Source organism: Carettochelys insculpta, chromosome 10 (genome assembly GCF_033958435.1).
Source record: "Carettochelys insculpta isolate YL-2023 chromosome 10, ASM3395843v1, whole genome shotgun sequence".
Taxonomy (NCBI): domain Eukaryota; kingdom Metazoa; phylum Chordata; order Testudines; family Carettochelyidae; genus Carettochelys; species Carettochelys insculpta.
The window spans coordinates 56,845-81,247 of NC_134146.1; the positions used below are offsets into that span (position 1 = coordinate 56,845).

General features: G+C 48.1%; 2 protein-coding genes across 12 annotated transcripts in view; one reads left to right on the forward strand and one right to left on the reverse strand.

The window, feature by feature from the left end:
- The window catches only part of AIRE (autoimmune regulator), a 57,880-nt gene extending 51,616 nt beyond the window's left edge, over positions 1 to 6,264 (reverse strand). The window contains exons 1-2 of the mRNA XM_075004581.1: positions 3,174 to 6,264; positions 2,604 to 2,972 (exon numbers count right to left, since the gene is read on the reverse strand). Coding sequence (XP_074860682.1) covers positions 2,604 to 2,972; positions 3,174 to 3,305 — 501 coding nt within the window. The 5' untranslated portion in view covers positions 3,306 to 6,264. The remainder of the gene's footprint in view (positions 1 to 2,603; positions 2,973 to 3,173) is intronic.
- Positions 6,265 to 6,333: 69 nt separating this feature from the next.
- The window catches only part of SCLY (selenocysteine lyase), a 78,069-nt gene continuing 59,999 nt past the window's right edge, over positions 6,334 to 24,403 (forward strand). For 10 of the 11 annotated variants that reach the window (XR_012646779.1, XR_012646778.1, XM_075003977.1 and 7 more), the window contains exons 1-9: positions 6,334 to 6,843; positions 10,762 to 10,873; positions 11,334 to 11,446; positions 14,753 to 14,853; positions 15,782 to 15,965; positions 16,262 to 16,389; positions 16,904 to 17,068; positions 19,038 to 19,144; positions 23,700 to 23,736. Coding sequence is in view for 8 of the 11 variants with exons in the window: in XM_075003977.1 (XP_074860078.1) it covers positions 10,773 to 10,873; positions 11,334 to 11,446; positions 14,753 to 14,853; positions 15,782 to 15,965; positions 16,262 to 16,389; positions 16,904 to 17,068; positions 19,038 to 19,144; positions 23,700 to 23,736 (936 nt within the window). In the remaining 3 variants the exon portion in view is untranslated. The remainder of the gene's footprint in view (positions 6,844 to 10,761; positions 10,874 to 11,333; positions 11,447 to 14,752; positions 14,854 to 15,781; positions 15,966 to 16,261; positions 16,390 to 16,903; positions 17,069 to 19,037; positions 19,145 to 23,699; positions 23,737 to 24,403) is intronic. The other variant, XR_012646780.1, reaches the window with a different exon arrangement.

The window sequence follows — 24,403 nt, forward strand, 5'->3', positions numbered from 1 at the left end:
CATGTCAGGAGTAAGGTCAAGGAGCTGCGGCAGGGTTACTCCCAGGCCCGGGATGCGGCCAGCCGATCTGGGGCCGCCCCCGTCACTTGCCCCTTTTACAGGGAGCTCAGGGACATCCTGGGCTCCCGGCACACCTCCTCCCCTCCGGCCACCCTTGACACCTCGGCTGACGAGCCCCAGCAGGCCCTGCAGACGGAGTCCGCCCCGGAGGCAAGCCCCGCACCCCGGGGGCCCCCCCCGGAGGCCACCCCCGGGACATCGCGGCAGGAGAAGGAGGAGGAGGAGGAGGAGGGGGGCTCCTCCTGCGCAGAATCCGGCCTGCAGATCCTCCTCCTGCCATCCCGGAGCAGCAGCAGGGCCTCCGCCCCCCGGGGATCTCCGGACCGTGGGAGCGGACCGACAGGTAGGTACCCCCCTCTGGTGGACACCCCTGGGCTTGAGGGGCGGGGGTAAGAGATATGTGTCCAGGGCCCCCCACATGCTCACATGGCCATGGCCCCAAGGACACCAGGGCCATGGCCCTCACAGCACTGCATCCATCAGCCCCTGCCCCTGCCCACCCCGCATGACAGTGCCATGCCCCATCCCCGGGCCAGGGGGGAGCGGAACCTCGAGGGGCCCCCGGGAGGAGGGGGTGGGACACCCCGCAGCAGCAGCATGTGATGGAGTGGGGGGAGTGCCAAAGGGAGACTCAGGCTACATATGAGCACCAAGAGCCGAATAGCTCCCAGGGGCAAAGGAGGATCCTGGGGCTACAGCTGGCAGGTGACACCTCTGCCCTGAACAAACAGGAGGGAGGAGCCGAGCTGGCTTGGACTTGGGGGGCGAGGGCGGGGCCCACAGGTAGAGGCTAGGGGAAGGGAGAGCTGGAAGGCAGCCAGCCTGAGGAGGGGGAAAGCTGCATCCCCGAGGGGCACCCCTTGGGGTCTTCTCCCCATGACGGGTTGGAAGGACTGTCTCTTCCGACAGCTGGTGCTGTCACTCCTGGCAGAAACTGGGCATCTGTGGCCTAAGAAACCTCTCCTGCTCCTGCTCTCAGACCCTGCAGGGTGAAGTGAGAGTCACTCCCACCAGGGGATGGGGTGCAGGGCAGGGGGACCCCTGAACCCCATCCATCACAGCAGCATCTCCCGGGGACGGGGATGGGAAACCTGCAGCACAGGGCTGGGGGGACAAAGGCCACGGCTCGGGGCCCACACTAACGCCTGTCTCCATTCTTCTTCCCCCCCTCCTCTCCTGTGTCCTGCACCTGCACCATCAGAAGGACTGGAAGAGAGCGCCAGCGAGGCGTCAGTTGTCCCGGAGAGCCCTCCGGGACCATCGCTCCAGGGCAGCCCCTCGGCCGAGGACCGACCGGCCCCATGGCGGGCTAGACGGCGGACCCCGTGCCACCAACCGCCGACGGCGACGGACCCCCAGCTGCTGGCCATCCACCGTCGGCAGCTGGAGGTCGCGGAGCAGCACCTCCAGCTGCAGGAGCGGGCGCCGGCCTAGCGCCAGGAGGCATGGGGGGCCTACATGGACACATTTAACCGCCTAGTGGACTACCTGGCCCCCCATGCCGCGCCGGCCGCAACATCGCCCGCCCTGCCTGCTCCTGCAGCCCCAACACCAGCTGCTCCGCCCGTCGCCGTCCCGTCTGCCGTCGCCCCGCCACCCACTGGCGAGGGCCGGAGCGCCGAGGGACCCCTGAAGCCACCTGACACTCGCCGGCCACCGTACCTTCCGGTCCAGCCCACTCCCACCCAGCCACGGACCAGGCTGCGAGCGCGGCGGGGCTCCTGGCCGCCAACGCCCGGTGCCGGGCTATAGGGGCGAGGGGCCCGGGACGTGGCCCCCCCCCTTGTATATAGTTGGACCCTGTTTTTTTCGGCCCCCAGTTTGCCCCGTCCCCCCCATGTAAATAGTTCTCCCCTTTATCCTCCCTGGTTTTCTTTTTATTATTGCGGACAGTTGTTTCTTTGTATTGTTTTATTTTTGTACATATTGCTTTTGTTCTACGTTTGTACATAGTTTTTGGTTTGCGGTTCACATATTTATTTACAGTCATTAAAAAAAAAGCTTCGGAAAGAAAAAAAAAAGTTTACGTTCAGCCACAAGTGCGTGCTGTCATTTGTCCAGGACAAGTGGAGGGGGGGTGTGCTCCATGGTGTAGGCGTTGGGGCAGGAGTGTGGGGGAGGAAGGGGCGGGCAGTAGGGGGCCTGGGCAGAGTTCACCCCGCGGCCTGTTCATCAAAGTGGGCCCGCAGGGCCTCCCGGACCCGGGTCCCCTCGGGATCCACCTGCCAACTGGGGGCAGCAGGTGGCTGGACGTGTGCCCTGCCAGCCTCCGCAGCCCAGCCCTGGAAAAAAGTCTCCCCCTTGCTCTTGACCAAATTGTGCAGGGCGCAGCAGGCACCCACAATCTGGGGGATGTTGTTGGGGCCCGCATCCAGGCGGGTCAGGAGACATCTCCAGCGTCCCTTCAGGCGGCCAAATGAGCGCTCCACCACCTGGCGCGTGTGGTTCAGGCGCTCGTTGAAGCGCTCCTGGCTAGCGGAGAGATGGCCCGTGTAGGGGTGCATGAGCCACGGCCAGAGGGGGTAGGCCGCATCTGCGATGACGCAGAAGGGCATGGTGGTGTCCCCCAGAGGGATCTCCCGCTGGGGGATGTAGGTCCCCGCCTCCAGCCAGCGGCACAGGCCCGAGTTCCGGAAAACCCGGGCGTCGTGGGTGCTGCCAGGCCAGCCCACGTAAATGTCCTGGAAACGTCCCCAACTGTCCACCAAGGCCTGGAGGACGACAGAATGGTAGCCCTTTCGATTGAGGTATCGTCCTCCACTGTGATGCGGGGCGCGGATGCGGATGTGAGTCCCATCCAGAGCCCCGAAGCAGTTGGGGAAGCCCAGGGTGGCAAAGGCGGCGATGGTGGCATCTGGGTCCCCCAGCCTCACGAGCCTGTGCAGGAGCATGGCGTTGATGGCACGCACAACCTGCAGAGAAAGCACATGGGACAGCACCAATGAGGGGTGAGCAGGGTGTGCGTGGCCCTGCCCTGCTCTGGCCCCCCTGCCCTGCCCTGCCCTGCTCTGCTCTGGCCTCCCTGGCCTGCCCTGCCCTCCCCTGCCCTGGCCCCCCTGCCCTCCCCTGCCCTGGCCTCCCCTCCCCTGCCCTCCCCCCATGGGTTCGCTTACCTCCATGAAGACAGCCCCGACGGTGGCCTTGCCGACACCAAACTGCTGGCCCACGGATCGGTAGCTGTCTGGAGTGGCCAGCTTCCAGACAGCGATGCCGACCCGTTTCTGCACTGTGAGGGCACGCCGCATGGCGGTGTCCTGGTGCCTGAGTGCGGGGGTGAGCCACTGGCACAGCTCCAGGAATGTCTACCGGCTCATCCTGAAGTTCCTGAGCCAGTGGTCGTCATCCCACTCCCCAAGCACCAGCCGCTCCCACCAGTCGGTGCTGGTGGGGTAGCTCCACAGCTGCCGGCGTGTGAGGCGGGGGTGGGGCGGGGTGCTGCAGGGGTAGGGGTTGAGCCCTGCTGCCCTGGGGGCATCTCCTCCTCTGGGGCAAGGAGGTGCTCAGCTTCCTGCCGGGAGGGCTGGATGGACCTCTAGCAGCTGCTGCTGGGGGTCCATGACTGCGGCGCCCGGGGTCTGTGTGCCTATGGCTCCTCAGACCGCGTGCTGTGCAGGCTAAGTGTGTCTAGGAGGGGCCCTTTAAGGGAGCGGCTAGCTGTTGCCCCGGAAGCGCTAGTCCGCCTGGTGACCCTGTCTGCAGCTGTGCCTGGCATCCCTATTTCGATGTGTGCTACTTGGCCGTGTAGACGTTCCCTCGCTGCGCCTATTTCGATGTTGGGCTGCGCAACGTCGAAGTTGAACATTGACGTTGCCGGCCCTGGAGGACGTGTAGACGCTATTCATCGAAATAGGCTACTTCGATGTAGGCTTCACGTGTAGCCGTAGCCATTAGGAGCTATCTAAAAAAGCTCAACATACATAAATCCATGGGCCTGGACCTAATTCATTTGAGGGAGCAGGCATATGTTGTTGACGAGCCCTTGGCTGTTATCTTTGAAAAGTCAAGGAGATCAGGAGAGATCCCAGATGATTGGAAAAAGGCAAATGTAGTGCCTATCTTTAAAAAAGGGAAGAAGGATGATCCAGGGAACTATAGGCCAGTCAGTCTTACATCAGTCCCTGGAAAAATCATGGAGGGGCTCCTCAAGGAAGTCATTTTGAGGCACTTGGAGGAGGGGAAAGTGATCAGGAATAGTCAGCATGGATTCATGAAGGGCAAGTCATGCCTGACCAATCTGATTAGTTTCTACGATGAGATAACTGGCTCTGTGGATAGGGGAAAATCAATGGATGTGATTTATCTTGACTTTAGCAAAGCTTTTGATACCTTCTCCCACAATATTCTTGTTGGCAAGTTAAAGGAATGCGGATTGGATAAATGGACAGTAAGATGGATAGAAAGCTGGCTAGAAGGTCAGGGCCCAGAGAGTAGTGATAAACAGCTCAATGTTGGGATGGCGGTCAGTTTCTAGTGGAGTGCCCCCAGGTTCGGTTCTGGGTCCTGTTCTGGTCAACATACTTATCAATGACATGGATGGGGGTTGGATTGCACCCTCAGTAAGTTTGCGGATAACACTAAGCTAGGGGGAGAGGTAGATACCCTGGACGGTAGCCACAGGTTCCAGACTGACTTAGACAGATTGGAAGACTGGGCTGCAAGAAATCTGATGAGGTTCAACAAGGACAAGTGCAGAGTCCTGCACTTGGGCCAGAAAAATCCCAAGCATTGTTACAGGCTGGGGTCCGACTGGTTCGGTAGTAGTTTTGCAGAAAAGGATCTGGGAGTTGTAGTGGACGAGAAGCTGGACGTGAGTCAACAGTGTGCCATTGTAGACAAGAAAGCTAATGGCATATTAGGTTGCATCAAGAGGAGCGTTGCCAGTAGATCCAGAGAAGTGATTATTCCTCTTTATTTGGCTTTGGTGAGGCTGCATCTGGAGTACTGTGTCCAGTTCTGGGCCCCTATTTATAGGAAGGACATGGATACACTGGAAAGGGTCCAGCGGAGGGTGACCAAAATAATTAGGGGGCTGGAACATATGACTTACAAAGAAAGGTCGAGGGAATTGGGACTGTTTAGTCTGCAAAAGAGAAGACTGCGGAGGGACTTGATAACAATCTTCAACTTACTGAAGGGAGGCTGCAAAGAGGCTGGAGAGACGCTGTTCACAGTGGTCACGGATGGCAGAACACGGAACAATAATCTCAAGTTGGGGTTGGAAAGATCCAGGTCGAACATTAGGAAAAACTTTTTCACTAGGAGGGTGAAGTATTGGAATGGTCTACCCAGGGAAGTAGTGGAGTCTCCATCCCTGGAGGTCTTTAAGTCTCACCTCAACAAAGCCCTGGTGGGGCTGATCTGATGGGTCTGGTCCTGCTTTGAGCAGGGGGCTGGACTTGATGGCTTTTTTAGGTCTCTTCCAGCTCTATTGTTCTATGATTCATTCATTGGGTCATGAGCTTTCTTGGGTAAGATGACATTGTTAGCTTAGACTGCACCTATGCAGGAGCCATTAGTTGAAGATAGACCATTGGGGGAGAGAGAGTTTATGGGTAGAGGTCTATTTATGGGGAGAAGGCAGGTTCTGAAAGGGAACCCTTAGGTGGCAAACTAAGGAGGTTCACTGGCTGAAGAGCCTGTCAGCTGTAAGTTGTCAGTCAGGGACACAAAATTGTGCTACTGTGCATATTGAACTGTTTTCCAATTGACTCAAAGAGTTACCTCTGCAGGTCTCAGGCATCATGCACACTAATGGGTTCATGGTATCACTTGCGTGCACAACAAGGTACTTTTCCAGTGACTAAGAGGGAACAGTTGCCTCCGGCCTGCTGCCCTTCTCTGAAGGCGACAAGCCCACGTGGCAGGCGGGGGTGCGGCTGGCCGTTTTGGTGGACGTGTCGGAAGAAGCTCCCTGAGCAAACAGCATTAGCAGCTACCGCCCCTCGAGCACACGTCTTGGCCCTCCGGCTCCTTTCCGCAAAGCCCCCCGGAGCCGAGCTACCCCCAGAGCCGCCCTCCGCGCTCCAGCTACCACACGCTGCGAAACGCGCAAGGCCCCGCCTGCCTCCCGACTGAGCCCCAACGCCCGACTGCTGGCTCGGCAAGCCCAGGAGCTGCCCCAAGCGGCACAAGCCAGACCTCAGGCTCGGAAGCGTCTCTGCCTCCCCCACGCCCCACCCCACAGCTGGGGCTCAGAGTGCCACAGGGCCGAAGGACTGAGTACTTTCGCGCAGCTCCGGGGGGGGGGGGGGGGGGGGCGGGGGGAGGGGGAGACAGAGCGCGCGAGCGAGCCGAGACCAGAGCGACGTTACCACCGCCATCTTGGCAAGGGGCAGCGCCAAAGCGCAGCAACCCTCCTTCTAGGAGCTCGGTCCTCCAGCCGCTCTAGACTATCCTCTCTATGGCCGGAACTGGCGCCTCTGTTCTTATTCCGTCCCCCCAAGGCCTCCCTATCTTTCAGCCTGACTCTGTAGCCGGAGTGGAGCGGGCCTCCCCGGGTTGGGTCACGTGCGAGAGCTGGCGGGAGGAAGGGAGTTACTGCGTTGGCCAATAGCAGCTTCTGCACCCGCGCTCACCCGGTCACGCGGCCTTCGCAAAGCGGCAGCCTCTGCCCGTAGGCGAGGCAGTGATTGTCCGGGGCGCGGGTGTTAACTTGACAACCAGTGGCCGCTCCCTGGCCGTGGGGAACTGATTGATTGGCGTCCGGGTTCTAACTGCGGGAAACTAGTGATTGCTTCCAGAGGACGCGGAGCTGATTGACCCGAGTCTGCAGATTAGCCGTTGGTAAGCAGTGACCACCTTAAGTGCAGGTTGCTGACTGGCTGATGCAGGGTATAGAATCATATCCTGGGGCTGGAAGGGACCAAGGAACGTTCCTCACAGCGGGGAGGTGATAGGTTAGTGGCTGGGGATTAAGGCTGATTGGTTTGTGCCTGTGGTTGAGAATCCATGTTTGCTGTATGAGAAGCAGTGAGCTGATTGGCCAGTGCCTAGGAATAATTGTAGATAACCAATGGTTGTTGGATGAAGGATTGGGTGGGTGTTCTGTTATTGCCTGCGATGAACCTGTGAGGCGCGTGTGGGAGGAGATGAATGAATTATCTCTCAGCGGGGACCAGGGACTTGCTGCTCCAGAGTACAACAGTGGCTCAGCCCGTGCAGCTGTCCCTCACAGCAGTGTGCTCATACTCTCTCTGAGGTCAGGATTTATCCTCGGGTGGCTATGTGGGTCTTTGCAGCAGCAATAGTGGTGGTTGGTTTCAGGGCTTTTTGTTGTTGTTGCTGGTATTTCAGGGGCCTTCCTCACAGTTCTGAGGCAAGTATTGGAGGGGTAGCTGTGTTAGTCTGGATCTGTAACAGCAATGAAGGCACTTCTGAGGCAGGCACTTGCTGACCGTTGCAGCCTGGTTCAGCTGGATAGTACAGTAAAGACAGAATTACAAATTGACTAATCAACTATACACCTCATTTGGAACCAGAAATACACAACCAGGTAAAAGTAGGAGTAGGGTGTGGGTTGCAGGTATTTAACTCAAAAGGCCTTATTCCATATTTCAGAGAGAAATATTTTAAAACTATTTTACTTTAATTTTCTGAATCTTAGTTTGCAGTCTAATTGTTTGCAGCTTAAGTGTTGAAGTGAAAATGGGGTAAAAACAAAATCTGAGAAATGCCATAAATTACATCTCTAAGTATACACTGTGAAACTAGGTCGAATTTGTTAAGGTTGGTTTTGTAGCTCCTGATTTTGTGCAATTGAGGGTGCACTTACTTCCATACTGGCATATGAAGTCGAGGGAGTTTGTCCCCATTAGGGTAGGCAGCTTTGACTTAGTTAGCAATACGCTGTGGGTACCTATCCCACAGTTCTTCCTGCTCCCTTGCACTGAGAGTTAATTTCCCAGTGTTGATGGGACAAAAAAGTGTCGCGGGTGGTTTTGGGTTTGTGTCATCAGCCTTCCATAGAGCATTTCTCCCCTTCTCCCTTTGGAAAGCAACAACCAAAAGCATTTTCATGCCTTTTTCCATATCCATGCAAACACTATTGCAAGGCTAGCATGGAACCCATACCGCTTCAGACTGTTACGGGAAGTATTTTGAGCACCTCATGAATTGTGCTGCGGTACGTATAGAGGCTGAGAAGCCTTCAGAATTCTAGAGGCTGTGAGGAGGATACAGACAGCATGAATTTGAAACACTAGAGCGGAGGAACGAGGAGATGCCGACTGCACTCAGTGCTTTGTACACAGGAGTGCCAGTTCTGGTGCTGTGAAACAAGTTTAGACTGGTGGGACTGCATTGTTCTGAAGATATGGGATGATCAGCAGTAGCTACAAAACTTCTGCTTGTGTGAGGCCACTTCCATGGAATTTTGCAGATGCTTTCCCCCTCCCTGAAGCACTGCAGTTCAGAAGCGTGTGGCAGTAGCTCTGTGGAAGCTGGCAATGCCAGACAGCTACCAGTCAGAGGGCAGTCAATTCAGAGCGGGCAACTCTACAGTGGGGGCTGCTATCATCCAGGTAGCCAAGGCAGTCAATTCCCTTCTGATATAAAAGAGTGAGTGCAGGAAATGTGCAGGACATAGTGTATGGTTTTGCTGTGGTGGGGTTTGCTAACTGTGTTGGGGTGATGGATGGAATGTGCATCCCTGTCTTGGCACCAGACTACCTTGCCACAGAGCACATATACTTCAAGGAGTACTGCTCCATGGTGTTTCAAGCATTGGTGGATCACAAGGGTCATTTCACTGACGTCAGTGTGGAATGGTTGGGAAAGGTGCATGACGATGCATCTTAAGAAACTCTGGTATATTTATAAAGCTGTAGGATGGAACTTTCTTCCCAGACAAGAAAGCATCTTTGGAGATGCCAATATTGATCCTGGGAGACCAATCTTATCCCTTGTTGCCTCAGCTCATGAAGCCATATACAGTCAGCCTGGATCTCAGTAAGGAGCAGTTCAAGTACAGGCTGAGAAAGTGCAGAATGGTAGTAGAATGTGCATTTGGCTGTGTAAAAGCCAGGTTCAGGAGCCTCCTGGCTCAGTTAAATCTCAGTGAAAGCAACATTGCCCTTGTGGTGGCAGCCTGCTGTGTGCTCCAAAACTTATTTGAGAGTAAGGAGAAAGTATTTCATTCCAGGTAGAGGGCTGAGGCAGATCACCTGGCCACTAATTATAAGCAGCCAGACACCAGAGCAATAAGGAGAGCACAGTGTTATGAATGACAAGACAGTCATGTCTGTTGCTCTTAAGATGCATGCATGATGTGTGCTGGCCTGTAAATCTTATAACTCCCATCTTCCCTTCCTCCGGTCAACACCAGTAATAAAGACACTGTTTTTGCAAGCTTAATTATTTTTATTCAGGGGACAGTTAAGGAATTCATGTCAGAGGCTTCAGTTGTAGGTAAGCAAGGGCAAGAGGCATTTTGCAGCCTTCCAGTTGGGAACTTTGTTGTATACTGACAGCAATATATGGGCCTTGTTATACAATCTTGGCTAACAGACAATCCTTAGAAATATAGTTTAACCTTCTGCATAGAATAGACATCTGTATTTTGGTTAAATTCAGCTGTTTGGGTATCACACTTCCCCACCCACATCACAAGCACGGCTGCTACAGGGTGAATGATCAGTGGACTGCAGAATTCAGTAGAAGGTCTCAAAGAATTGTGGGAGAGAATCAACGGCACTTTAAAGCGTGAGGTTATTTTCACACATGGAACAGGGGAGAAGGGGATGAGAGAGGGTTCCTGTTAGAACTTCACAAGTCCTCTCTACTAGAGCATTCCTGAAAATATACATCATGTGCAAAATAGAAACAAACTTCTGAATCCCATTATTAAAACTTCACTGGAAAGGAGAGGCATGAGTGGCTTGACTTACGCGACTTAAACCCTTATACTCTGAGTTGAACATAGGTCATCTATGAGTCTCCTCTACTTCACTCTGTCTCGAGACAAAACTTCTAGCTGATTCCAGGAGTACCACAGTTGCTGTCCTTCAATCTCAGAAGATCTTCCCATGTTGTCCAAGGTCTTCCTCTTGTGTGTTTTCCTTGTAGGATTGATTTGAGAGCTTGATGGACTATGCTGGCTGATGGTTTTCAGAGGGTGTGGCCTAGCCATCCCCACTTTTTCCTGTTGATTTCACTGTCAATTGGCTGTTGCCCTGCTCTCTTCCAAAGTTCCTCGTCTGTGACAGTCTTGCCATTTGATGCAAAGGATGTACCTCAGGCATCTGTAGTATGTAGAAATATTATTGCAGAGATCTGTTTACTAGATTTGAGAGGTCTTGTCTCTGCACACATGGAGAAGTGGAAAAGAAGAAAAGAGCAGGAAAAACTGCACCGTGCTTTTCCAACAGCTACCAACACATGCCCCTTCTGTGTAAGACCTGCGGCTCCAGAATCAGGCCGATCAACCATCAACAGACTGACAAGTAGGAGGGTGACATGAAGACATCCTGCTCATTGTTGAGTGACTGCCAAGAAGAGATTACTAGAGAGTCACCATTAAATGTTTCAGCTGGTCATTAAGGATTCGGTGATTACTGTATGTTTGTGCAGAACTAAACAAACGTTTAGGGAAGAAAGATCCCTATGCACTTGTGTTTTTGCATAGAAATCATATTATAATAAGGAAACCTGTGTATGTGTTTGTCAAGTTTAAACTTTTACTGTTCATATTGATCTTATATGTAGATTTCTGCAAAATGGAGGGGGACCAAGTGGAAAACATGATACCAACAAAAGATGGGAGAAAAATCTCTATGGATAAGGAATGTGATGGGAAGCAAAATAAGTCAGCAGAAAGGTGAGTTAGCGACTTCTCTATTTTGCCTAGTTGGCGTGGAGAGAAAGAGAAGGACCATTTAAAAAAGTCTTAGAGGGTTGGCATTTTTCTGAGTTCCTGGGAAATCTAAAATTCAAAAACAGTAGGTTCTAAGCCTAAATATTCGTGCAAGATATGGTTAAGTCTTAGCTCAGAATATCTGATTTAAGAGCATCTTGTGATCTCTTGTAATATGGTGATGGTCGGGCTTGGGAACTCTCAAGTTTTTGGAGGGTGGGCCAATCAAACTGCTCTAGTGCTATGGTCTTATTTGAGGAAGCAGGAGGGTAATGACCGCTCCAGATGAAAACTGGTTGAAGCACTATCTTAGTGTAAAGACAAACTGTGACATTCATTGTTTAATCCTGCTGACTTCTACTCTCTTTCTACTGTCCTCTGTCTCTGTTTCTCTCTCCTTCTATCTCTGCTTCCTTACCTACAGAAAGATTTACATGGATTATAATGCAACCACCCCCATGGCACCAGAGGTGATCCAAACTGTAACGGAGGCTATGCAATGGGCCTGGGGCAATCCCAGCAGTTCTTACAGAGCAGGTAAGAGTGCTCCTGAAGGAAGGGCAAGAGGAGCTGTCAGGAAGGAGAAGGGAGTTCAGTTCACAGGCAGTTCTCCTGATCATTGTGAATAGAACAGTCCATCAGCCAGAACCCTCTTTGAGACTACTAATATGCAAATGTTTGCTTTAAGCTAATTATTGTAGCAGTGTCATAATCACAAACTGAGCATATGCAGATGTGAATTTTAATGCTTATACATTCCAACATATGTAAGATTTAGGTTTACAATTGACTAGTGGCACAGTGACACTTTACAGGTAGGGACGTCTGGAAAACAAGAATTCCTTTTTTTTTTTTTTAAATGTCAAAGTTTTGATATTTGCTTCCATTCTAGTGCAGAATAAAACCAGTATGGGTCTGTCAAAACAAAAAAGCAATCGTAGCACTTTACAGACTAACAAAATAATTTATTAGATGATGAGCTTTTGTGGGACAGACTTACTTCTTCAGATCTATAGCCTTACAAGAACAGACTCAATATATAAAGTACAGAGGTCCATCATCTTGCATTTGGAGAGAAAGATGAAGTCCATCTGGATCTGGGCAAGTGTTTTCATGTAGTTGATGGATCTCTATTCCAAACAGCTGAACATAGTGCCACCTAAAATTATTTTGTTAGCCTTGAAAGTGCTACATGACTGCTTTTTTTGTTTTGGTAGAATACAGACTAACACAGCTTCCTCTCTGTTACTATTCAGTATGGTTCTAAGCGCTTTGTGAAGAAGGAAAAAAAAGAGAGAGTGAGAGAGAGTAGCCAGAATAGTGAAAACCCTCCAAAGTAGGGACTTGAAATATTGGGTCTGCCACAACCTTCCTGAGTGCACTAAACACTGTGGTTTTGGCTGTTTAGGGTGGGTTGGTCTCTCCTCTCTGGCTTTCATCAGAAATTCTATCCTGGACATGAGAAACTTTCCTGTCACAATTGATATGCTTCTATGACAGGTTTTCATAAATTGTCACTTTCTAACAAAAAATCTTTTCAGCAAAAGTTTCTGACCAACTCTAATTTGAGATATGCCAGCAGAAGAAGGGCAACAGAAATAATTAGAGGTAGGAAACAGCTTCCACATTAGAGAGAAAAAAGATGGACTTTTTGGCATGGACAAAAGTGAATAAACTGTGGAGGTATATGTTAGAGGTCTAGAAAATCATGCTGGAAAAATTCAATAAAGAAATGTCATTTCCGTCTTCAATAACAAAACAAGAAAGGCACCCAATTAATTGTATAGACAGCAGATTTAAAACAAACAAAAGAAATTGTTTCTTCATCATCAACCTCAGGAACTCTTTGCCAGGAGATGATAGAAAGGGGCAAACTATAACAGGGTTTAATTAAGGAAGAAATCAGTTTAAGAAGGATAGGTCCATCAAATGGCTATTAGCCAGGATAGACAGAGATGGTGTCTCTGTTTGCCAGAAGCTGGGAATGGGCAACGGAATGGATCACTTGATGATTACCTCTACTACTCATTTTATCTACGCTAGTAACTGAGCCACAAAGCTGCTGCTGTTCATAGGTGCTTAATCCCCTCTACCTCCCCCCTAAAGGAAGAAGCTTTGCCACCTCAAGTACTAATGTAAACAGTGCTGTGTCAGGCCTGCTAACAGAGCAAATGCTGCTCTTAAGAGGTGGAAGAGTTTTGTCTGCAAAAGTACTAAATAGTGGTTTATATTGCCTGACTTTTAACTACATGACCCATATTTATATAGTTGTGTTTCAAAAAACCGTGTTGTTTAGGCATACCCCAAAGCACCTGGCATTGGCAACTACTACAAGATGGGATACCGAGGTAAATGGACATTGTTCTGACCCGGTATGGCCATTCTGATGCTTTTATGTAGAATGCAGATGTAGATGTCCCCTGCTGTAACCCACTAGACCTGACTTTCCTCTCAGAGCTGAGATAGAACCCAAGAGACCTGGCAATATGTGTGGTGTGTGTCTCTCTACCCACAGAGTTAGTAACAAAGAATATACTTTACAATTTTAAGCCTAATCAATGTCCTTTAAGTGAATTTCCAGAATCTGAAGAAGTGGGCCTGTCCCACGAAAGCTCATCACCTAATAAATTATTTTGTTAGTCTTTAAAGTGTTACAGGAAAGCCTTTTTGTTTTGTACCATTTTCAAGCATCTTAGCATCTCCTGGAAGGAGGTGATGTGTGTGGTGTGGGACAGGATCAGTCCACCTGCCCCCCATCCTACATGCACCTATTCCATTTGCTGCTTGCCCTGTACTGAGATTGCTCAGTAACAGTGCTGAAGCAGCTATACTCAGTCTGCCATGTGCAGCCCCCAGACCACACACACACACTCACTCTCACTCTCACTTTCTCAGGGCATACTCAGGTCGCTACAATTAGCAGAGCCTCCACAGCTAGTGTGTGTTTGTTTCTACCAGTGGTACAAAGTTGCACGCACCTTAGTACACTTAAATTTATTTGACATGAATGGAAAAGATTAGAGGGAATTCTTTAAATAACCCAGTGAAATTAATAAAAAGAAACTTCCAAAGAAAGGGAAACTTTTTACATTTTCAGATTGGAAAATCAGAGTGTGACATCCTCTGCTTGGGTGTTCATTATAGGAGTGGTAAGGACATACGTTACCAAGTAAAATAACATTCAGAAGGCCATTTAAACATCAGCTAGATGAAAAACAAACCAATTTTCAAGGTGAACTCCAGGAAACCATGTTGGTTTATTGTGCTAGCGGGATCTGACTCTGATATCTTCTTGATAACTTTGTCTTTTCTCTCCCTGTTCCTGTCTGCTAACCAGTTCTGTTTGAACTGTGATTTATTTTTAGTTTGTTTATATTTATAGCCTTTGAGTAAGTGCACTGAATGGACATGCGAGGGTGAAAAGGAATTGCTTCCTCATAAACCTGAGATGGACGCATAACCAATGCATGAAAGAAGTGTGTCTGTAAAAAAAAAAAAAAAAGTACATACAGTAAGGGGCTTATTGTTGTGATTGGCAGTAGCTTGTGTCATCTGTATGAAAGTAATTTTTGTTTGCTCTCACAGTCACCCAAGGACACTCTCTCTTCTAAACATTATATTATCTCTCCTGGAGCTTTTAGTCTTACTGAGAGGAAAAATGAAAAAATATGGACAAGAATCCACCTTATACCTTAAACCAAATGTCAGTGGAAATACATAAAATCCCTTTGAAATTAACCTCTAATACAGTAGTAAACATCCAGTGATGCATCCTTTCTAATAACTTGCTACTGTAAATATGTCATAAAACAACTTGATCTACTGTGTTTATTGATCCTGCAGGTAGAAATGCCAAGGAAATCATACACAAAGCTCGGGAGAGCCTGGCTCAGATGGTGGGAGGAAGACCTCAAGATATCATTTTCACCTCAGGGGGCACAGAGGTGAGCATATGAATCCTAACCTCATCCTCCCTGAACAGGATGAGTGCTTATGTTGTAGTGTTTGAGAGAATAGACCATTACCGCTCCTGTGCAGGTGGGGATGTACCCTGCACTTGGTGGTGAAGGGGTACTTTCCGAAGCTCGCTAAAGTGGTGTGTGTTAATTGATCCGTGTAGAAACTGCTGATATGCAAAAATGGTTCCCTAGTGCAGTTTATCTCTATGCTTTTCAAACAGTGCTGAATGTATCTACGCAGACCAATTAATGTATGCAACAAAGTAGTGCACTTGAGAACTCCCTCTCCCAGGAGAGTGCATTACCCCATTTCATAGGCAAGCTCCAAAGCAGTAACAGACCCCTTCCACTTTGGTCTTTTTTTTTTTTTTTTTTTTTTATTTGAAAGCCAGAACAATGCAGCCTTTTCTTCTTGGTAAGTTCTAGTTCTCTATGAAGAACTCTAGAGGATTGGTGAAGCTCTGGAATGGGTTATCTAGGAAGGTGGTAAACTCTACTTCCCTGAACATCTTTAAGTCCCAGCTTGACAAACTCCTGGCTGTGATGATTTATTTTAGAGTATGTCTACGCTACTGGGAAGATTGACCTAGTCAGGCAGACCCAACTACCATTGTAGCATGGCCTTTTGCCTTAATTATGACTTGTAAATGGAGGTGTTTTGAAATGAAAGCCACTACCTGGAGATGTTGAGCACAAATGGCCCCTTCTCTCTCAATCTGAAGATGGTCAAAGGACTTGCTAGAGGAGTTCATGTCCTGTTGACATTTTAGTTTGCCCAAACAGTTATGTTTTCACATTTTAACCTCTTAACGTGCATGCAGTTAAGTGAGCAATTGAGAGTAAGGGACTCTGCACCCTACTAGAGCTCTTAGTTATATCAAATTCTGGTGGTTACCCCTTTACCTCTCTGCAGGCAAACAATTTAGTTATCCACACAGCATGGAAGCATTTTAGAGAGATCCAGCTGCTGGCGCAGAATGTGGCTGGTGAGGGTCACAAAAAGGCGGCCGGGGCCATTCATCATTTTGTTACGTCTAATGTGGAACATGACTCAGTCCGTTTGCCATTGGAGCACCTCGTGAAAGAGCACATGGCAGGTGAGTACGCGTGGATTGCAGAGGAGTGTCACTGACGCATAATCTTCACTCGTAGGCCCTTGGTTTAGCTGCTTTTTACAGCAGCTTTTGTTTCAAAGTGATAAATAAAAAAGGCAAATTTGCACACTGAACTTTTTCCAGTGCCTGAAATGGAAGTTTCTCAATGGGGCACTGGCAAAAGTAATCTCAGCCTGCCCACTTTGCACACCCCTGTTCTAGACTATACTCTGAGTTCCTGTTGTCTTTGCAGTATTAATCTGTATGATTGATATAGTTGCTTGTGTCTTGTCATGCAGAAGTCACCTTTGTCCCCGTGTCCAAAGTGACTGGACAAGTGGAAGTTGATGATATCATTGCAGCAGTCCGTCCAACCACATGCCTAATTTCCATCATGCTGGCCAATAACGAGACTGGAGTAATCATGGTTAGTTGGTCCCTGAGTTTTTTATTTGTAATGGGCTGGAGGAAAGGGTGCTCATGTTGGTGCTACATACTCTGTTTAACATTGGTTATTTTGGTATCTTCTGTGTATGCACTGAAGAATTTCTCCTGCCTGGCCCTTTTTCCTGGTCTCTCTCTATCTCTCCCTTTCTTTTTCAGTTTCTTTCCTCTTTTTGGTCATTCTTTCTCATATCTCCTTCTTTGCCCTTTTTCTCATCTTCTGTCTGTCAGCCTGAAAAAGCAGTTCTGAGATTGTGGTATCTAGTGTATTTTTGGTGGGCTTCAAAGATTTTGCTGCTCACTTCCTGCTGGCTTCTCCTCCTTGTTATTAACTGCTAAATGTCTTTTGAGAATGGGCTCTTTATGTGTTAAACAAGCACTTGTCAGGGCTCTTTAATCCAGCCTCAGACAGGGGATGGAGTAGATAAAACTTTCTAACAAGATGTGTGACACAGTTTTAGACCCTAGTTACTTTAGACATTTTTCTCTCCCACCAGCCCATCTCAGCAGTAAGCCAGCAGATTCAAATCCTGAATCAGAACAGAATGGCGTCAGGGCTGCCCACAATTTTGCTGCACACAGATGCAGCCCAGATGATAGGAAAGGGGCGAATAGATGTGCAGGACCTGGGAGTGGATTACCTCACCATTGTGGGACACAAGGTATGCCTCTATTCTTCTTGGATTTCTCACTTCATGTCACACGGGAGCTGTCCAGATGTTTAAGTAATCTTTCAACAACAGAACATTCTGATCTGAATTTCTGCATCTTCTGAATGGGGCTTTATAGTCTCTGCCTTAGGTCTGGCAAAAATAATGGCTGCTGATGGAAAGCAGTTTTCTAACCTTTTACAAAAGGGAAAGGAAAACCCAACTGTCTTAGTATAAGTGCAGAGGACAAAAACCATCCTTCAGAGAGGCCTGCAATGGCTGCATGAGGGCAAGAAAATGTTAACCCAACCAGTTTTGTGGCAGAGGCTTTGGGAATCCAGTGTTTATTTGCATGCTTTCTGCTTTTCTGATGCCAAACAAGCAAGTGGGTGAATGTTCTTCTCTTCTCAAGTTAGGAATTTGGGATTTTGGATTGATTTACTTGGGTATTGGCCACATACACAAAGTATCCTCATCTCCCTATGTCACGGAGAGGGAGAGAATAAAGCAATCCAGCCAGTCGCTTTTTCTGTTGTGGACTATTTAGTGCATTAGACTTTTGTTCCAGTATTAAAGCTTCTCATTAGAGCAGATAGTCATTACTGCACCCAAATGTCTTTTGTATGTGTATATAAACAGTGTGTGCACACAGGTGGGTGGTATGATGGGAGGACATGGCATGCAATGGACAGCCGCTTAAACAGTACTTTACTTTTCTTATACACTCTGACCTATGACAGGCTTGCATCTACTTAACTTGGAGCAAGAAGGTACAGAAGTGGTATGTGATGGAATTCCAGTTTTCCTAGGCCATCAGTAGGATAAAGATGAGGATAAGGGTTTTCTTCTTGTTCTAGAGGTATTCTGCTTGCAAAATAACCACAGTGAAGGAGGAACTGGAGTTTGCAACAATATGGAATTGATTATTACTGTGCAGCTGTAACTGGACAGGGATAGTAAAGTGCTTTGAATAGTATAGAGCAGGGGTCTACAACCAAAATAGCAAGAAGAGCCATTTTTTCAAATTCAGTTACAAAATCAATACTTTGAGCTGCAATGCATGTGAATATGAGAGAGTCCTTAATAAATAACATCAAACCATGCTTTTTGTAATCCCTGTTTTAAGAACAGCGCGCACACAATGGTTTACAACAGTTAGAAAGTTGTTACCCCCATCTCCAGGCTTTACCCCATCACCACCAAACCAGCCCCCTACCCCCATGATTTACCTGCCTGAGATGACCACCTCTCCCACTGCTTCCCTCTGCCATCTAGGTATTTATTTTAAGGGTTGTTGGAAGGGAAGTGACTGATTTTTTTCAGCTGGGAGAAGCTGAAAGCCCAGGGTGGGGGGCTGACACCCTGCAGTATCCCGAGGCGAGAGAGAGTCACTGTGCTGGGTGCACCCCCTGGGTTCAACACAACCATAGCAAACCATGCAGTCCAGCCCCACTTGTGCAGGTTTGAGCATGACGGGGGGGTTGAGCATCCCTTCCCATCGGACAGCAGCTCCCCGGTGACTGGGAGGCAGAGCCTTTTCGCCCTCCCTCTGCTGTCCGGCAGCTGCCTGGCCTCCTCCTCCTCTTCCCCAGTGCGGGTCTGGCAGGGCAGGCTCAGCCTCACCACTCCCCCCGCCAGTTCTCCTTCCCCTGCGTGCAGCACGTGGGCCGATGCCACCTTCCTTTTCCAGGGGTTTAAGAGGTGGCAGTCTGCAGAGTCACAAGAGGAGTCAGCAACAGCAGTGCTCGGAGCCACAAGTAGCTCCTGAAAGAGCTGCAGGTTGCTAACCCCTGGTATAGGGGAAGTGCTGAGTAGCAGCAGTATACATTTCTGGGAAAGTGAAAGTAGGAGGAATTAGGACCAGAACAAGTAGAATCCAGCAATCCTATCCAAGAGATGCAAAGTGATATGGGGAGGGGGAATTAGAGAGACTTCCGCTGAGTTTCCTTGAGTTCTTAAAGATGTTTTTTTCTCATTGCAGTTTTATGCCCCACGGATTGGAGCACTGTATGTGCGAGGGCCTGGGGTCACCACTCCTCTGCATCCCATGCTGTTTGGAGGGGGACAGGAACGGAATTTCCGTCCTGGGTAAGGGGGATGGCCGAATGAGCGAACACATGTTTGGCTGGGCCAGTGCATATGCAGGACTGGTGGAGGGAGCAGATGACTCTGGTATTTAGTGAATATGTCCATGAGAAGCTGTGGAAGACTCACTTCCACTGATCTTTCTGAAGTGATGAGTTATGAGGTACTTGGAGGAAAAATGAGATAGTTTGTTAATTGCACTGAATATATCAAGGGTCATGTAAATACTAAATACAAGGCTGTACTCTTCGAAATCTTTTCACAATTGTCACTGTGCGCCATGCCACACTTAGAGCCTCACAGCCGCAGTGGTACTAACCTAGAACCATCTGATCCTGCACTTGAGCTGAGAAACTTGTTAGCTGTGTGTGGCCTAACGCTCAGGTGAGCAATTGTAATCCCTTCCAGTAGAGAACGACATGCCAGGTACGTGTAGCTACGTCCTGCATGAAGGGCAGGTTGTACCCACACTTGTGTCAGTGTGTAGCTGTATTGAGCCATGGAAGACTCCAGCACAGGGGAGCTGCTGGAGCCTTTCACCACAGAGAGGAAAGGGGCTGGCAGAGGGCTGAGAGAGCCTTCCTCTACTTAAATGAAATGCTCAGAGCCCTTCCCCATTGCCTTTCCTTGGTTTTGGAAGGAATAGAGAGGTGACGGGATAGTACAGTGCTAACAATAGTAGTGTGGAAGTGGGAGGCGCAGCTTGGGCGTGTAGAGTGCTGCGTAGGTTACACCTTAGCATTCAGGAATGTAGAGCACTACGTTGGCTTAAACTATGCCTCGCCATCTTCACTACTGCTTATACCTGCACTAGTTGGGCAGGTACTGTCTGTACTGCACATGCAGTCATCCCCTAAAAGCCTGCATAGTTGAATGCCTTTTCCCCAGGAAGGAACACTCTGGTCAGCCAGCCAGATTTAGGTTCTAGTTAGATAGATAATTGAGCACATTTCATTTTATTCGCAGTCTGTCTCTCTGAGAGCTGTCTGAAGTACAGTAAGCCTTTTTTTGGGTGTGGGAAAAGAGTGCTGCTGGTGGTACTGTAAACCAGGGAACTATAGACTGGTCAGCCTTACCTCAATCCCTGGGAAAATAATGGAGGGAATACTCAAGGAATCCATTTTGGAGCACTTGGAAGAGGGGAAAGTGATCAAAAGTAGCCAACATGGATTCACCAAGGGCAAGTGGTGCTTGACCAATCTGATTAGCTTCTATGATGAGGTAACAAGCTCTGTGGACATGGGGAAGTCAGTGGATGTGATATACCTTGACTTCAGCACAGCTTTGGTATGGTCTCCCACAATATTCTTGTCCATAAGTTAAGGAAATATGGATTGGATCCTTGGACTATAAAATGGATAGAAAGCTGGTTTGACGGTCAGACCCAATGGGTAGTGGTCAATGGCTCAATATCTGGATGGTGGTCAGTTTCAAGCGGAGCGCCGCAAGGCTTGGTTCTGGGGCCGGTGGTGTTCAACATCTTTATTAATGATCTGGATGAGGGACTGGACTGGACCGTCAGCAAGTTTGCAGATGACACAAAAGTAGGGGGAGAGGTAGATATGTTGGAGGGTAGAGAGAGAATCCAGAGTGACCTGGATAAATTGGAGGACTGAGCCAAAAGAAATCTAATGCGGTTCAACAAGAAGAAGTGTAGAGTCCTGCACCTGGGGCAGAAGAATTCCAAGCATTGTTATAGGCTGGGGACCGACTGAGTCAGCAGCAGTATGATGGAAAGGGACCTAGGGGTTATGGTGGATGAAAGGCTAGATATGAGTGAACAGTGTGCCCTTGTAGCCAAGAAGGCTAATGGCATACTAGGTTGCATTAGGAGTATTTCAAGGTAGATCTAGAGAAATAGTTACTCCCCTCTGTTTGGCACTGGTGAGGCCACATCTGGAATACTGTGTACAGTTTTGGGCCCACAGTATAAAAAGGATGTGAATTTGCTGGAGCAGGTTCACCGGAGGGCAACAAAAATGATTAAGGGTCTGGAGCACAAGACCTATGAGGATAGGCTGAGGGATTTGGGCTTGTTTAGTTTACAGAAGAGAAGACTTAGGGGTGACTTAATAGCAGCCTTCAACTTCCTGAAGGGGAGCTCTAAAGAGGATGGTGAGAAACTGTTCTCAGTGGTGTCAGATGGCAGAACAAGAAGCAATGGTCTGAAGTTAAAGAGGGAGAGGTGTAGGTTAGATATTAGGAAAAACTACTTCACCAGGAGGGTGGTGAAGCATTGGAATGTGTTGCCTAGAGAGGTGGTAGATTCTCCATCCCTTGAGGTTTTTAAGTCCCATCTTGACAAGATCCTGGCTGAGATGACTTAGTTGGGGTTGATCCTGCTTTAGGCAGGGGGCTGGACTAGATGACCTCCTGAGGTTCCTTCCAATCCTGTGATTCTATGTGATTCTGTGGTAGATATGTGTTGGTGTCTGGTATGCTTTTGACTAAATGTATTGTGATTACAGTATGACTGACTTCATGGAAGCCGCATGTCTAATTTCTGTGGAGTTACAAAGAGGGGTGAACTATTCTGACATTCTCCTGGATCCCTAAAAGCAATTTGCTGATGTCTCAGTGATAGCTTCAGAACGAGTCCCTGATTTTTGTAGCCAGGTGTAGAACTTTCCGTGTAGGAAAAGGAAACATTGATTCTCTGGACTAATGAAAAATAACAGTTTCCCTTACCGAAACTCTGAGCAAATAGGGAGTTAAGCACCTATTTAGCCATTTGTGTACACAATTGGTTTTTGTGCTAATTACTCCACACATTGCTATGCAGTTCTGCTCACATTATATGTGCATGTACATGGGGCTACTATCTTTTAAAAACGTGGTTCTAAGCAACAATTGATTTCCTGGAGAAGATGAAAATAAGTAATTGCTGTACAAATATTTCTCTTCAGGACCAGACGGCATTCACCCAAGGGTTCTGAAAGAACTCAAATGTGAAATTGCGGAGTTATTAACAGTGGTTTGTAACCTATCCTTTAAATCCACTTTGGTACCAAATGACTGGAAGACGGCCAATATAACGCCAATATTTAAAAAAGGCTCTAGAGGAGACCCTGGCAATTATAGACCGATAAGTCTAACATCACTACCAGGCAAATTAGTAGAAACAATAGTAAAGAATAAAATTGCAAGGCATGTAGAAGAGCACGAATTGTTGGGCAAAAGTCAGCATGGTTTCTGCAGAGGGAAGTCGTGTCTAACTAATCTATTAGAATTCTTTGAAGGGGTTAATAAACATGCGGACAAGGGGCACCCAGTGGACATAATATACCTAGATTTCCAGAAAGCCTTTGACACGGTCCCACACCAAAGGCTTTTATGTAAATTAGGTGGTCATGGGATAGGAGGAAAGATCCTTTCATGGATCGGGAATTGGTTAAAAGACAGAAAACAAAGGGTTGGAATAAATGGTAAATTTTCACAATGGAGGGGGGTAACTAGTGGTGTTCCCCAGGGGTCAGTCCTGGGACCGATCCTGTTCAACTTGTTCATCAGTGATCTAGAAAATGAGGTAAGCAGTGAGGTGGCAAAGTTTGCAGATGACACCAAGTTGTTCAGGACAGTCAAAACCAAAAGGGATTGTGAAGAACTACAAAAAGATCTCAGCAAACTGAGTGATTGGGCAGCAAAATGGCAAATGAAATTTAATGTGGGTAAGTGTAAGGTAATGCATGTTGGAAAAAATAACCCAAATTACACGTACTACATGATGGGTTCAAATTTAGCTACTACAGATCAGGAAAGGGATCTTGGAGTTATAGTGGATAGTTCTCTGAAGACATCCACGCAGTGTGCAGCGGCAGTTAGTAAGGCAAATAGGATGTTAGGAATTATTAAAAAAGGGATCGATAATAAGACAAAAGATATCATACTTCCCCTATATAAAACTATGGTACGCCCACATCTTGAGTACTGCGTGCAGATGTGGTCTCCTCACCTCAAAAAAGATATATTGGCATTAGAAAAGGTTCAGAAAAGGGCGACTAAGATGATTAGGGGCTTGGAACGGGTCCCATATGGGGAGAGGCTAGAGAGACTGGGACTTTTCAGTTTGGAAAAGAGGCGATTGAGGGGCGATATGATAGAGGTATATAAAATCATGAATGGTGTGGAGAAAGTGAATATAGAAAAATTATTTACCTTTTCCCATAATACAAGAACTAGGGGACACCAAATGAAATTGATGGGTAGTAGGTTCAAAACTAAAAAGGAAATTTTTCTTCACACAGCGCACAGTCAACCTGTGGAACTCCTTGCCGGAGGAGGCTGTGAAGGCCAGGACTCTATTAGGGTTTAAAAAAGAGCTCGATAAATTTTTGCAGGTTAGGTCCATAAATGGCTATTAGCCAGGGATAAAGTATGGTGCCCTAGCCTTCAGAACAAGGGCAGGAGATGGATGGCAGGAGATAAATCACTTGATCATTGTCTTCTGTTCTCCTTCTCTGGGGCACCTGGCATTGGCCACCGTCGGCAGATGGGATGCTGGGCTGGATGGACCTTTGGTCTGACCCAGTATGGCCATTCTTATGTTCTTATGTTCCAGGACAGAGAATACTCCAATGATTGCGGGCCTTGGCAAGGTGAGTTCAGAAGGAATCAGGGAAACGTAAATTAAACATTAGTGCTGCCTCATGGACAAGTATGTGACTTGTCTGTTGTACTCCAAACTTTAATAAAAACCTAACTGAAAGAGAAAAATGTAGTCATGGAGCACTTTAAAAACTAACAAAATAATTTATTAGGTGATGAGCTTTCGTGGGACAGACCCACTTCTTCAGATCATAGCCATACCACAACAGACTCAGTATGTGAAGCACAGAGGTCAAAAAATTGTCAAGGTTGACAGAGCAGAAAAATTGTTATCAAGGCTGGCAAATCAGAAGAGCAGAGGAGCGGCAGGAGGGGGGTGTGGAGTGGGGAAGTTAAGGGTTAGATAAAACAAAGTATGTAAACGAGCCCTTATAATGGGCCAGGTCAGTTAATATGTCGAATCTGAATATAAATGACTGTTCTGAGCATTCCCTCTGTTAAAGTTCCTTTTAAGTAAAACACAGACTTTCAGGTCATTAACAGAATGGCCCACTCCATTCAAGTACTGGCTGACAGGTTTGTGCATTAGGAGTTTTTTGATGTCTGTTTTGTGTCCATTCATTCTTTGTCGAAGAGTGTTTGCAGTCTGTCCTATATACACATTGTGTGGACATTGTTGGCACACAATGGTATAAATGATGTTAGTTGAGGAACAGG